General features: G+C 46.6%; 1 protein-coding gene across 1 annotated transcript in view; it reads left to right on the forward strand.

The window, feature by feature from the left end:
• The first annotated feature begins 2,855 nt into the window (after nt 1-2,855).
• The window catches only part of CHSY3 (chondroitin sulfate synthase 3), a 541,002-nt gene continuing 529,417 nt past the window's right edge, over nt 2,856-14,440 (forward strand). Inside the window, exon 1 of the mRNA XM_069227295.1 lies at nt 2,856-4,355. Within this exon, the coding sequence (XP_069083396.1) occupies nt 3,686-4,355 (670 nt within the window). The 5' untranslated portion in view covers nt 2,856-3,685. The remainder of the gene's footprint in view (nt 4,356-14,440) is intronic.

Consider the following 14,440-nt stretch of genomic DNA (forward strand, 5'->3'; position numbering starts at 1 on the left):
GAGTAAACCTTGTAGAAAACATATTTTTATTAGCGTATGTTGGATTTTTACCGTATTTGATTTTGTTTTGTATAGATAAATATTGGCTATTTTTCTAAAACTCGTGTGGTGTCCTTTTGTTGTGTTTTCACTGTGTTACTCTGTGTTATGTGCAAATGCTTTACACATTGCTTCTGAGATAAGCCTAACTACTCGTGCCAAGCTACCAAGGGGGTGAGCAGGGGTTATCTGAGCTAGGTGTCTCCCTTATCCTGACTATAGTGAGGGTCCCTACTTGGACAGGGTGCAAACCGACTGCCAACTAGAGACCCCATTTCTAACAGTGGTCATGTCAAATTTGCTGTTGGTGACGATCATAAGGTTCTTGGCTTGAATGGTGGTAGTGGGTAATGGTCCTAGTTCTGTTGGCCACCAAGTGGAGCCCTATGGTGAAGTGCTGTTTCTGAAAGTCACAGTTTTGGTCTTGTTGTTGTTCAGCTTCAGAGAGTTGGTCTCTTTGACTGTCTTTCATATCAAAATAACTTTCAGTGTCTGTGCTATTCTTCCCAAGTTTAAACTTCCCATTTATACAATTTGGAAAAAGGTATCTAAATGTTTCAATTGGACATAAGAAACATATCAGAAGTTCACCGCTCACTTTCTAGCCAGTGGTGGGAAATGCCACCTTTAGCCTTCACCCTTTCTACATCACAAAATTGAGTACTGATATTGGCAAAATGTTCCTCTTTAAGAACATTAATGAGAAAATAAGCAACGGAAAACCATGTATCTCTTCTCGAGCATCACCTTCAAGAACACCATAAATGTACAATCTTCACACCTTTGCATAACCAACCTAGGACCAAGTGCACAAAGTCTAGTAAACTATCAAACATACTAGCCAGCCTTATGAGTTTAAGTTGAGAAGGTGAATGGGTAATAAAGATTAATTTAATTTTTTTCAGCTTGCACACGAGTGCTATATATTCAAGAATAGAGGGCAAATATCAGGGTGTATCATCTGACAACATTTTGCTTAATCCATTAACATGAGGAATGGTCTTTACAAAATTCTCTAACTTTGCAGTCAAAGACAGAATAGTAAAGTGGATTAGTTGACAGTCTTGCTGTGGTGTTAAAGGGCATGTGAAAACAAAGGCTGTAAGCTGTGAGTTTTTGGAACACACAACTTCTAAATACCTGTAAACGAACTGTGCAAATGTTTCAAGACATATCGGAAGTTTGGAAACCACAAATGAGCCACTTGTTTGCAATTCAGAAATGTGCTGGAAACAGAGTTTTCATAGGATCAAAACAATCAAGACACTTTACTTGGTGATGTTCAAATGATACATATTTGCTGGAACCACATTTCCACACGTTATTATTTGTGTGCTATATTGTATCATTAGTAAAACTGCATTTTGGCATTTTGCTTCCATTTAAATGGAATATGTTATGTATGTTAAAGACAGTGCTGCCTTCTGGCCTACACTAATGCCTCAACAATGTATACAGTTTTCAGTCTGTAGCACACTTCTGTGCATCATGAGAATCTGCAGTTTACAGCTCACAGAAATCAAACATCCCAATCAGTATACTATTTTCCATATACAGGAGGGCTGACATATGGCTAGCGAGGGCATTATACTGTAATGTCAACTCCTATCTAACCATTCTTGCCCACAATAATACCGGAACACTCAGCAGTGTGCAGCCAATTATAGCTCATGCAGGCTGGTTAATAACTCCCTTTTCCTTCTTAATGCTCTTACCCTCACACAAGACCTGTCTGCTATAGGTCTTATCCATCACTTAGTACTGTACCAGCCCCTAAACCAGTCATCACCAGCTGAACAGACAAGGAATACCTGAACCAATCTGACACATAAAGCAGGGCACTCTGAGCACTGCCGTCCCAAATAGTTGCATTCAATGCCTCCTGCTTTACATCTCGCAATGGCACTCAGATATGAGATGCTAGTAACAAAGTCCATCCGAGCAGATGTTTCTGACCCTTTCTCTCACCAAACATGGCTGCTCAGGACCATGAACTGTAAACAAAATATCAGACTGGACAACCCAGTGCAGTAACCATATAAATAGATTATGATCATATGAAATACCACAGAAAGACCTGCACAGGTGCTGAATGCTGCAGTCATACCAAAAAGCCATGACGTGCAACTGTCTCAAACTAGTATAAGCTTATTTTGACTTGTACTTATGTTGGTTGACTATTTACTTATATACTATTGTGCGACCTCTTCTGATGTGACTGAAACGTACCTTTTGTCTGAATTTTTGTACTGAATTTTGACCTCCTTTCCTGAATTTTTGTATCGAATTTTGACCCTTTGTGTTGATTTTTTACACTCACCATCTTGAATTTGTCCTCATGCCAGTTGGTCACGATAGCTAGGTGTCTACTAATTTGGAACTCAATATTAATCACCTCTCTAAAAAGTGCCATTGGATGAAGGTGTCAGGTTTGAGGACAGCATCTAGCAAAATCAAATGAAGTAATATTCTGTTGAGCCTTGAAGCCCGCGTGACAGCAAATGAGTACATCGTTACAAAGCAGGAACTTATGCACTCTCTGTCGCTTGAATAGCTCAAGTGCATTCTTAGCCAGATTTGGGCACTGTAGATGTTATATGTTTTCTAGAAAAAGGTGATGCCAACTGTAATGAGGTCTGTGCGCTGCTGTATGCGGTAGTTAATGGGCTACGGCTGCTCTACTGGCAACGTTCTGGCGCTTTACTCAGTATCACGTCCTGCGCGTCGCTCTGTAGCGCACATCTGTACCGTGCTCCCGTGGGGAGGATGATGAAACTGAGCCCGCGGCCAGGCGCCTCCCCAGGTCCTCGGTGCACAGTGCTTCCCTGGCTGCCCCGCTTAGCCAGTAACAGTTTCCACCTCTGCCTTCCAATTGCTCCCAGACGCCGCGCTCTGCAGATGTACAGTAGATGCTGGAGTTAATCCCCCCCTCCCTCCTCGACCTGTCTCTGCGTGTAGTTATCCTGCCGGTAGAGGCTGTGGGGGAGCGCATACTGCCCTGCCCCCTGGACTTTCCCCGGGCAGGCACACTCCTGCCCTGAAGTCCAAGGTGTGCTGTGTGCCCCCAAGGAGCACGCAGACCCCGGGACTCTGAGACCCAGCACTGACAGAGACAGAGAGGAGCGGAGAGAGCTGCTGGAGGAGGGAGGGGCGGGGCGGTCGTTGAAGAAAAGTCTTTCCTTCCGGAAAGCTGCGTGGATCTCGGCAGCAGCGGGAGGAGGACTGTGCCTGCCTGCCGGCTGATGCAGGAGTCAGTCTGCGGTACTGAGGCGAGAGGTGGCACACCGCGGGCAGTGGGGAGGAGGGATGCCAGCGGGGCTGGGGCTGCTGTGGGTAGGCCGGAGGAACCGGAGCACCGTGCCGGCGAGGGAGGAGAGCGGCAGGCAGAAGGCTCCGTACGAAGAGATGACAGACTGCAGGGACAGGCGGCACAACCCTCATCCCATATCCCTCTCTCCCACCCCCAACTTTAACTTGTAGCGGAGTGCCCGGGCAACGCTGCAGTCTCATTGTAGGGCTCAGCGGGGCCTGCGGGACGAGTCATTCCTGGGAATCCATTGATTGCGTCTTGGTGGTGATCTTTCTTATTTCTTTTTCTTTTGCCATTTTTGAGGATCGTAGCGCATTGGGAGCCTTTCCGCGAGTCATGGCTGTGAGGTCCAGGAGACCATGGATGAGTGTGGTGGTGGGACTCATCCTAGGCTTCACGGCCGCCTCCTGGCTCATAGCCCCCAAAGTGGCCGAGATGAGCGAGAGGAAGAGGCGCTCCAGCCCCTGCTCCTACTACGGACGCGCTGGAGAGCCGGGGTTGGGAAGGGCCCTAGAGCCGGTGGGTGCCGGGGGCCCCAGCAGCAGAGTGCCACCCAGAAAGGGCAAGGGGACGGTGCCCAGTATTAGCCCGGTCTACGGACAGGAGCCTGAGGAGGAAGAGGAGGACGAGAGCAAAAAGAGTAACAGCAGCAGCGCCCGGGCGCAGAGCTCCCACCCAGGCAGCGGGGACTTCGGGGCGACACGAGACAAGCACCTGAATTTCCTCTACGTGGGTGTCATGACCGCCCAGAAGTACCTGGACACACGGGCCGTGGCCGCCTACCGCACCTGGGCACCTTTTATCCCGGGACGGGTGGAGTTTTTCTCCAGCCAGGGTTCCGGGGACCTGACACTGTCCGAGCCACTGCCCGTCATCTCCCTGCCCGGAGTGGACGACTCGTACCCGCCTCAGAAGAAGTCCTTCATGATGATCAAGTACATGCACGACCACTATCTGGACAAGTATGAGTGGTTCATGCGGGCGGACGACGACGTCTACATCAAAGGTGATTGATGGGTGTGTGCTTGCTGCCGTGCCGGGGGAGTCGGGGCTAGAGGGCTGTCCAGGATGCTTGTCGTGCCACTGAAGGACTGGCAAAGTGTGACTCTAAATCTGTTGCTCACTCCATGCTACTTCTTGCCACTTCCTCCTCTTTTACAGACCTCAATCAACCCCCTTCCTTTTCCTCTCCACTTTTTTAGTCCGTGCTCTCCCAAACCTCAGTTTGCACGCTCTCACCATTTTTTCCGTTTAGTGTCGTTCCTTCTCTTTTCTGGACACTACCTGTCTGTCTCTAGCATTTCACTTGGTTTTCGCCAACTTTCACCGCCCTTAATTTTCTGCTACACTATATCCGCTCACCCATTTTTTCGGTATACTCTTCTTTTTCTTTCTGTTGCCTTGTCCTCCCTTTTAGGCTTGCCTGCATTGCTATATGTATATTTTTGATCTTTTATTACTGTCTTTGTGAAATCTACCCTTCTTTTTCCAGCTATTTTTGCTTCTTTTTTTGCACGTTCCCAGCTTTCTTTTTTCCCCAATTTCCTGCCCCACGTTTATCCTTTGTACCTTCTCATTTAGGGCCGTATTTATACTCCGTTTGAGCCGAATTTGCGTCGTTTTTTTCGACGCAAATTCGACGCTAAACTAACGCCAACTAACGCCATATTTATACTATGGCGTTAGAGGCGAATAGCGCCAAAGTTCCCGGAATGTGCGTCATTTTTTAGCGTGAACCCCTTCCTTGCGTTAATGATATGCAAGGGAGGCGTTCCCGTCTAAAAAATGACTCCCAGGCCTTTACGTGGTATTTATACTCCCGGGCAAAAGAGACGCCCGGGAGTGGGCGTGGCTAAAAACGGCGCATTTGCGCCGCTTTTTAACGCCTGGGTCAGGCATGGCGTTAAGGGACAAGTGGGCTCAAAATGAGCCCAGAGTGCCTTCCCCTGCCCCCAGGGACCCCCCCTGCCACCCTTGCCCACCCCAGGAGGACACCCAAGGCTGGAGGGACCCACCCCAGGGACATTCAGGTAAGTATTTTTTTAATTTTTTTAAATAATTTTTTTTGGCATAGGGGGGCCTGATTTGTGCCCCCCTACATGCCACTATGCCCAATGACCATGCCCAGGGGACAGAAGTCCCCTGGGCATGGCCATTGGGCAAGGGGGCATGACTCCTATCTTTACAATGATAGGAGTCATGTTGATGGGGGATGGGCGTCGAAAATAAATGGCGCAAGTCGGGTTACGACGATTTTTTCGACGTAACCTGACTTGCCCCATTTTAAGACGCCCATGCGCCATTTTCCCCCTACGCCGGCGCTGCCTGGTGTACGTGGTTTTTCTCGCGCACACCAGGCAGCGCCGGTCTGCTTGCGCCGGCTAACGCCATTCAATAAATACGGCGCCCGCATGGCGCTTCAGAATGGCGTTAGCCGGCGCAAAACTTTTTGACGCTAAACTGCGTTAGCGCAGTTTAGCGTCAAAAAGTATAAATATGGGCCTTAGTACTCTGACCCTGCCTCTTGCCCCGTCACCACTCCCTCGTAGCCGTCGTGTCCATGCCATACTTTCACGTACAAAGATGCCATTTTCCTAACATTGCCCGTATGGAAAGCATCCCGTCCCAGACTTTGGCTGTAATCTGTTTACTGAATGATGTACACAGACACTGTGGACTGTATCCACACGCCCCTAAAGAGCCTGCCAACATTTTACAGTACGTCCATTAGGAGAGGCGCGAGTTAGGGAGTTTACAAAGAGCTGCACAGTGTTCGCCGCCGTTACGTTTTCTGTCTCACGCCGGCTGTGTGGAGACTTCTTTGCCTCGGGGCAGGCTCCGGGCTCACTCCTGCTAGGTGGCCCGCGTGGGCGCCTCAGAGCGCTGCCCGTAGAAGAGCCACGTGTGTTGGCCACGTGTGGGGCTGAGGAGGCGCTGGCGTGATTGAAGACAGGCTGATGCCTGCGAGGAGCCCTTGGGTCACCGCAGTGGCATTCCTTGTCGGAAGGTGTGAGAGTGTTCACTTGACCGCCAGACGTCGTATGACGTCCAGTAGTCCATCACGCCGTGGCCGCAGGGCCGGCCTTGCTGCCCCCACTTTTATTTCGTCACTCCTATAGTACTTGGCCCTGCTAGCTCTGCTCTCAAGGACCACAGACACGGTATGACCCGTCCCGACCACCATCCTTTTACGTGCAGTGCAAAACAAGAATGCCCACCCGTGCGAATGCATATAACATACGTCCCCACGTATTCTACGTTAACCTATTTATACCCATCATTTCCCCTAAAACATGGATGACCGTAGTTTGGACATGAGAAACGGGAATGGCGAGCTCGCTTGGTTTACAGGGGCAAACCATTCCCCACAAAACTACTGATCGGTGTTTTAAAAAGCTGCTTTCAAGAACTGGTCCCAGGCTATGCAACCGACCTAAATACAATAGATTGAATTATAAGGACTTGAAGCAGTTACTCCAAAGCTAGAGAAATGAATCATCAAAGTAGTATTGCCGCGGACACTCTGAACACCAGACATCAGAGTGCATGTTATACATGAATTGCCGGGTATAGATGGCTTGCCACACAACAGAGCCAGTGCATGTCATACATGGTATGTCAAGGCATTAGAGTCCAGTGCATGCTACACCTAGTTTGCCTGCTATCGGTGGTTTGTAGGGCACTACAGCCCAGTGCATGTCAGACATGGTTTGCGGGACATTAGAGTCCAGTTCATGTCATACATGATGTGCCAGGTATTAAAGTCCACTGCATGTTATACATGTTTTGCCTAATATAAAGGGTTTGTAGTGCATTACAGCGCAGTGCATGTCATGCATGGTTTGCTGGACATTAGAGCCCAGTGCTTGTCATACATGGTTTGCCAGACATCAGAGCCCAGTGCATGGTATAGATGGTATGTCAGGCATTAGAGCAGTGTATGCAATATGCTTTGCAGGACATGCCGTATACATGGTTTGCCTGCTGTAGATAGTTTTCTAAACATTAGAGCCCAGTGCATATCATACATGGTTTGCCTGCTACAGATTGTTTACCGGAAATTAGAGACCAGTGCATGCAATAAATGATTTGCTGGGTATTAGAGCCCAGTGCATGGAAAACATGGTTTGCCGGACATTGGAATCCAGTGCATGTCATACATTGTTTGCTGGACAGGAAAGCCCAGTGCATGTCATGCACGGTTTGCTCGACATTAGAACCCAGTGCATGTTTTACATGGTTCGCTGGATATTAGAGCCCAGTGCATGTCAAACACGGTTTCCTGGACATTAAAGCCCAGTGCATTTCATGTATGGTTTGTCAGAGATTAGAGACCAGTGCATGTCACACGTCGTTTGCCGGACATTAGCGCCCAGTGCCTGTCACGTATGATGTGCTGGACATCAGAGTCATTTGCATGGCACACATGGTTTGACAGACATTAGAGCCCAGTGCATGTCACACATAGGTTGCCGGACATTAGAAATCGGTGCATGTCACACATGGTCTGCTGGACATTAGAGCCCTTTGTGTGTCACACATGGTTTGATGAACATTTGAGCCAAATGCGTGTCACACATGGTGTGCCGGACATTAGAGTTCAGTGCATGTCACACATTGTTTGCCAGACATTAAAGGCCCAGTGCATGCTATGGATGGTTTGCTGGGCTTTACAGCCCCGTGCATCTGGTATACGGTTTGTAGGACATTAGAGCCCAGGGCATGTCAAACATGTTACCATATATTAGAGCCCAGTGGATGCTAAAAATAGTTTGTCGGACATTAGAGTCAAGTGCATGTCACACATGGTTTTCCATACATTAGAGCCCAATGTATGTATGCCATTGATGGGAGTCCTGTGCACACATGATGTGCTGGACATTAGAGTCCTTTGCATAGCACACATTGTTTGACAGACATTAGAGCCCAGTGCATGTCAGACATGGTTTGCCGGACATTAGAGCCCAGTGCGTGTCACACATGGTTTGCCGGACATTAGAGCCCAGCCTGTGTCACACATGATATGCCATAGATTAGAGTCCAGTGCATGTCACATATGGTTTGGCAGACATTAAAGCTCAGTGCGTGTTACACATGGTTTACCATACTTTAGAGCCCTGTGCATGTCACACATGGTTGGCCAGACATTAGAGCCCAATGCCTGTCACACATGGTATGTCATACATAAGAGCTCTGTGCATGTCACACATGGTTTGCTGAACACTGGAGCCCGGTGCATGTCACACATGGCTTTCCGGACATTAGAGCACAGTTCATGTCATACACGGTTTGCTGGACATTAGAACCCAGTGCCTGCTATAGATGGGTTGTTGGACTTTAGAGCTCAGTACATTCCAATAATGGTCTGTTGGGCATTAGAACTCAGTGCATGTCACACATGGTCTTCTAGACATTAGAGTCAGTGCATGTCACACATGGTCTTCTGGACATTAGAGCCCAGTGCATGCCACACATGGTCTGCCAGATATTAGAGCCCAGTGCGTGTCACACATGATATGCCGTAGATAAGAGCCTAGTGCATGTCAAACATGGTTTGCCGGACATTAGATCCCAGTGCGTGTCACACATGGTATGCCATACATTAGAGCCGAGTGCATGTCACATATGGTTTGCCAGACATTAGAGCTCAGTGCGTGTCACACATGGTTTGCCATACATTAAGAGCCCTGTGCATGCTATAGATGGGTTGCCGGGCTTTACAACCTAGTGCATATCATATATGGTTTGTACGACATTAGAACTGAGTGCATGTCCTACTTGGTTTTCTGGACATTAGAGCCAAGTGCATGCTACATGTGGTTTGTCAGACATAAGCGCCTGGTGGATGTAATAATGGTTTACTGGATATTAGAGCCTAGTGCATGTTACACATGGTCTGCTGGACATTATATCCCAGGGCATGTCACACATGGTTTTCCGGACATTAGAGCCCACTTCTTGTCATACACGGTATGCTGGACATTAGAGCCCAGTGCATGCCACACATGGTTTTCTGGACATTAGAGCCCAGTGCATGCCACACATGGTTTTCTGGACATTAGAGCCCAGTGCATGCCACACATGGTCTGCCGGATATTAGCGCCCAGTGCATTCCACACATGGTCTGCCGGATATTAGAGCCCGGTATATGCTATAGGTGGGCTGTCGGACATTAGAGCACGTGCATGTCACACATGGTCTGCGGGACATTAGAGACCAGTGCATGCTATAGATGGTTTGTCGGACATTAGAGCCCAGTGCATACTGTAGACGGTTAGGCAGACATTAGAGCCCATTGCATGTCGCACATGGTCTGCTAAACATTACAGGGAGTGCAGAATTATTAGGCAAGTTGTATTTTTGAGGATTAATTTTATTATTGAACAACAACCATGTTCTCAATGAACCCAAAAAACTCATTAATATCAAAGCTGAATATTTTTGGAAGTAGTTTTTAGTTTGTTTTTAGTTTTAGCTATGTTAGGGGGATATCTGTGTGTGCAGGTGACTATCACTGTGCATAATTATTAGGCAACTTAACAAAAAAATATATATACCCATTTCAATTATTTATTATTACCAGTGAAACCAATATAACATCTCAACATTCACAAATATACATTTCTGACATTCAAAAACAAAACAAAACAAAAACAAATCAGTGACCAATATAGCCACCTTTCTTTGCAAGGACACTCAAAAGCCTGCCATCCATGGATTCTGTCAGTGTTTTGATCTGTTCACCATCAACATTGCGTGCAGCAGCAACCACAGCCTCCCAGACACTGTTCAGAGAGGTGTACTGTTTTCCCTCCTTGTAAATCTCACATTTGATGATGGACCACAGGTTCTCAATGGGGTTCAGATCAGGTGAACAAGGAGGCCATGTCATTAGATTTCCTTCTTTTATACCCTTTCTTGCCAGCCACGCTGTGGAGTACTTGGACGCGTGTGATGGAGCATTGTCCTGCATGAAAATCATGTTTTTCTTGAAGGATGCAGACTTCTTCCTGTACCACTGCTTGAAGAAGGTGTCTTCCAGGAACTGGCAGTAGGACTGGGAGTTGAGCTTGACTCCATCCTCAACCCGAAAAGGCCCCACAAGCTCATCTTTGATGATACCAGCCCAAACCAGTACTCCACCTCCACCTTGCTGGCGTCTGAGTCGGACTGGAGCTCTCTGCCCTTTACCAATCCAGCCACGGGCCCATCCATCTGGCCCATCAAGACTCACTCTCATTTCATCAGTCCATAAAACCTTAGAAAAATCAGTCTTGAGATATTTCTTGGCCCAGTCTTGACGTTTCAGCTTGTGTGTCTTGTTCAGTGGTGGTCGTCTTTCAGCCTTTCTTACCTTGGCCATGTCTCTGAGTATTGCACACCTTGTGCTTTTGGGCACTCCAGTGATGTTGCAGCTCTGAAATATGGCCAAACTGGTGGCAAGTGGCATCGTGGCAGCTGCACGCTTGACTTTTCTCAGTTCATGGGCAGTTATTTTGCGCCTTGGTTTTTCCACACGCTTCTTGCGACCCTGTTGACTATTTTGAATGAAACGCTTGATTGTTCGATGATCACGCTTCAGAAGCTTTGCAATTTTAAGAGTGCTGCATCCCTCTGCAAGATATCTCACTATTTTTGACTTTTCTGAGCCTGTCAAGTCCTTCTTTTGACCCATTTTGCCAAAGGAAAGGAAGTTGCCTAATAATTATGCACACCTGATATAGGGTGTTGATGTCATTAGACCACACCCCTTCTCATTACAGAGATGCACATCACCTAATATGCTTAATTGGTAGTAGGCTTTCGAGCCTATACAGCTTGGAGTAAGACAACATGCATAAAGAGGATGATGTGGTCAAAATACTCATTTGCCTAATAATTCTGCACTCCCTGTAGAGACCAGTGCATGCTGTAGATGGTTTGTCGGACATTAAAGCCCGGTGCTTGTCATACGTGGTTTTCCAGGCATTGGAGCTCAGTGCATGTCACACATGGTCTGCTGGACGTTAGAGTCCAGTGGATGCTATAAGATGGTTTGCCGGTCATTAGACCCAGTGGACGCTGTAAGATGCTTTGCCGGACAGACACCCAAAGTCTTTTAACTCATTTTGAGCTGCGGACGGTATTTCCGCTATTGGCCGAATTCCCAGTATTCCCTTCCTTAGTGGAGTGTTTGGTGTCATGTGGGCGTGTCTCCCCACACTGAGGCTCCCTACTAAATCTTGCCTTTAAGATGCTCGCAGAGAAGGGAGTTGACTTTGGCAGCCACAGCTCTTTAGTATTCATGAACCAAGGTCGCCCAGTCTTTTCCTGCAAAAATCAATAGTTTTGATTGTGCTAAGTGCAGTGAAGAATGCGTGCTGGAAATAATATTTCAGAAGCAGGCCGGAGCTGCGCCCCCCCCGAAGCAGCCTTCCTTTACGATGTTCTTTACTGGCATGTCACACTGTACAGCCGAGCATTTCTCTTCCTCAGGGCACATCATAACAGATACTTGCCGGTATGATAGCAGGGACCTTTACACTTTTATTGTGTCAGAACACGTGCTTTCCAAAAACTGAGGATTCACGGCGCTTTAGGCCGTGCTCAGTAACCCATTTACTATGATTTGATTTCTTTGAGGAGCACGGTGTGCTACATTCATGGCTGCAGCACTGTTCTTGATTACAGAGCCTTTAAATATTGCTATGTAATTCACAATATTTCTCAGCAAATTTATAGGCAAAATCCCGATTTCGAATTTGTTTTTGGTGTAATCATCTTAACGAACATGTTTTTATGGCAAAACGTACAGTTTTAACACATCTTCTTTATATTTGTTTATATAGAGGGGAAAAAGGGACAGAAGGCCTGGCACCACATGTACCGCTATTTGTCATCCCCCCCTGTACTTGATTTTTAAAAGTTGTCTTTGTTGCACCTAACACCAGTGCTGCCATTTCCTGTTTTGGACATGATATGTGTCCCTCAAGGCTCCTTTCTGCCCAGCCCTCCAAAAAAGAAAGGTAACCCCTGGACTAGTGTTAATGCCTGATGCATTGAGGCAGTGCCCCAGCACGGGCCCAGTCTTCAGCACCCTGCTGCAAATATATCCTTATCTGGCTAAACGGCCATTAAAGGCCTGCTCCAGCGTTTAAGGCCCGAGCTTAAGGCGAGGGCCTTTAACAATGGAGCGGGACTTTAATTGCCGGTATAGCCCAGCTACGAAGAGCTATAAGGGTGTTCGAATATTCTGCCACTAGAGGGCAGAATGTTCTAATAAATAAAACAAAGTTCTCACGGAGCCAGAGGGGGATTAAAATCCTCCTGGCCTCCGTGAGGCCTTTGTTCACAGCTGTTGCTGTGAACTAAGAACATTGGAATGTTGAGGCTCTGGGCTTTTGCCCACCATTAAAAGCCCAGAGCACTCCATTGTCTCCAATGGAGCTCTCAACATTCCAATGTGCTAATACTTTTAACACTTGCATCAGGGATGTCATTATGAGCTTGTTGTTATTTAAGGTTCATTCCTAGCTTTGACTGGTTGGAAGTGTCTCAGGTGCATTATTAGGCATTTTGTGGCATGGAAGTACTTCTCTCAAATGTGAACCTCAGCTTCCACTCTTTGTAACAGCACTGGGGATGTGGCTTACCTCTTATGGTGTTGTCTTCTCAGCAGAGGGACCCAACTCCTAACTTCCCAGTTGTAGGGCAATTTGTGCAAGTTTTGATTCATTATGGGTTTTATTTCTAGGAAGACTGGGGACAGTAGGACAATGACCCCTATATAACTATAGAAGAAATCATATGCCAGTCACGGAACCACTGTACAGATTGTGTATGTGTGTTATACTGTACCCTACATTTGTCCTGGAGAATGGGAAGTCACCCTTCTGAGGGCAATCAATGAATCACATACACCTACACATCTATTTAGTATGTACTTTAAATATCAGTCACTCCGATACAACGAGATCTTACACCTCTATAGTGCACACTCATATATAGGTACTCACACTTTTAACTGTCGCAGAACCGATAGGGAAATGACATCCAGCCCCTGTGCCACTAGTTTCTGGCTCCCATTATCTAACCCCCTTGTGTACGGGAAATATATTTATTTGTAATCAGTGAATAGCTCTAATTTGTTCAGCTCTTTCAGGTCTAACAATACCTTTAATTGTTCCTGTCTTAGACTAGATGCCAAGACATCGTCACATTCTGTCATATTACTTGGCATCTATGGTACATCTCCAATGACTGTCTTCTAGGTCTTTTTCTGAAATAGTCATTTATTTACTGATAGTCTCGTCTGACAATATCTTCTGTTCAATTGCGCCATAGTTTTGCTGCATTGCTGTTGTGCACATCATTAATTGTGCATTTTCCTGTGTGGCTTCCTAGAAGGCTGCTAGAATGATGCTAGGGCGAGCGTTTCATGTCGTAAAGATAGGCATTGTGGTTGCTCTTGTGTTTGTGGTTTCATACTGGGTGTACTCTAGTGAGAGAATTTGGTGCTCGGGTAATGAGGTGAATATCAAATACAGACAATATCCTCAAACGGTGCACCCTTGAAGGACCCCACCCCTGAGCCCTTACTGTGTGCAATGCGCACAACTCTGAACTATGAACCACAAGAGGCACTCGTTACAATAACACAATTTAACAAAGTTTAACACATAGTGCTATAGAGTCAGTGTTCTTGAAGTAAAGCAATATTCTATATATTTTCTCAAAGAAAATAAGATACAAATAAACTTCAACAAATATTTCAATGTCCTGTAATTAAATGTTGGTATCCAGGTCCAATTGTTCCTCCGATCTATTTCATGACCAAATGGCAAAGTCCCAAATTATTCAGTCCATATTCAATAATGTTATCCACAAATAACGTCCAATTTAGTTCTCACCGCCGATTTCAACCTCATATCCAGCCTCACAGCCAACACGTGTTTCGTCTGGGGATTTCCCCAATGACTTCATCAGGGCTGCAATTATATAAATTCCTGTTAATTAAAACTAAGTCACTCATCAAGGTTATACAATGATGTCAAGGTCCACCACCGTTTCACCAGAGGGTGGGATGGTTGATTTTGGAGACAAAATTAGACA

The sequence above is a fragment of the Pleurodeles waltl genome, chromosome 1_1 (assembly GCF_031143425.1).
Source record: "Pleurodeles waltl isolate 20211129_DDA chromosome 1_1, aPleWal1.hap1.20221129, whole genome shotgun sequence".
Lineage (NCBI taxonomy): Eukaryota > Metazoa > Chordata > Amphibia > Caudata > Salamandridae > Pleurodeles > Pleurodeles waltl.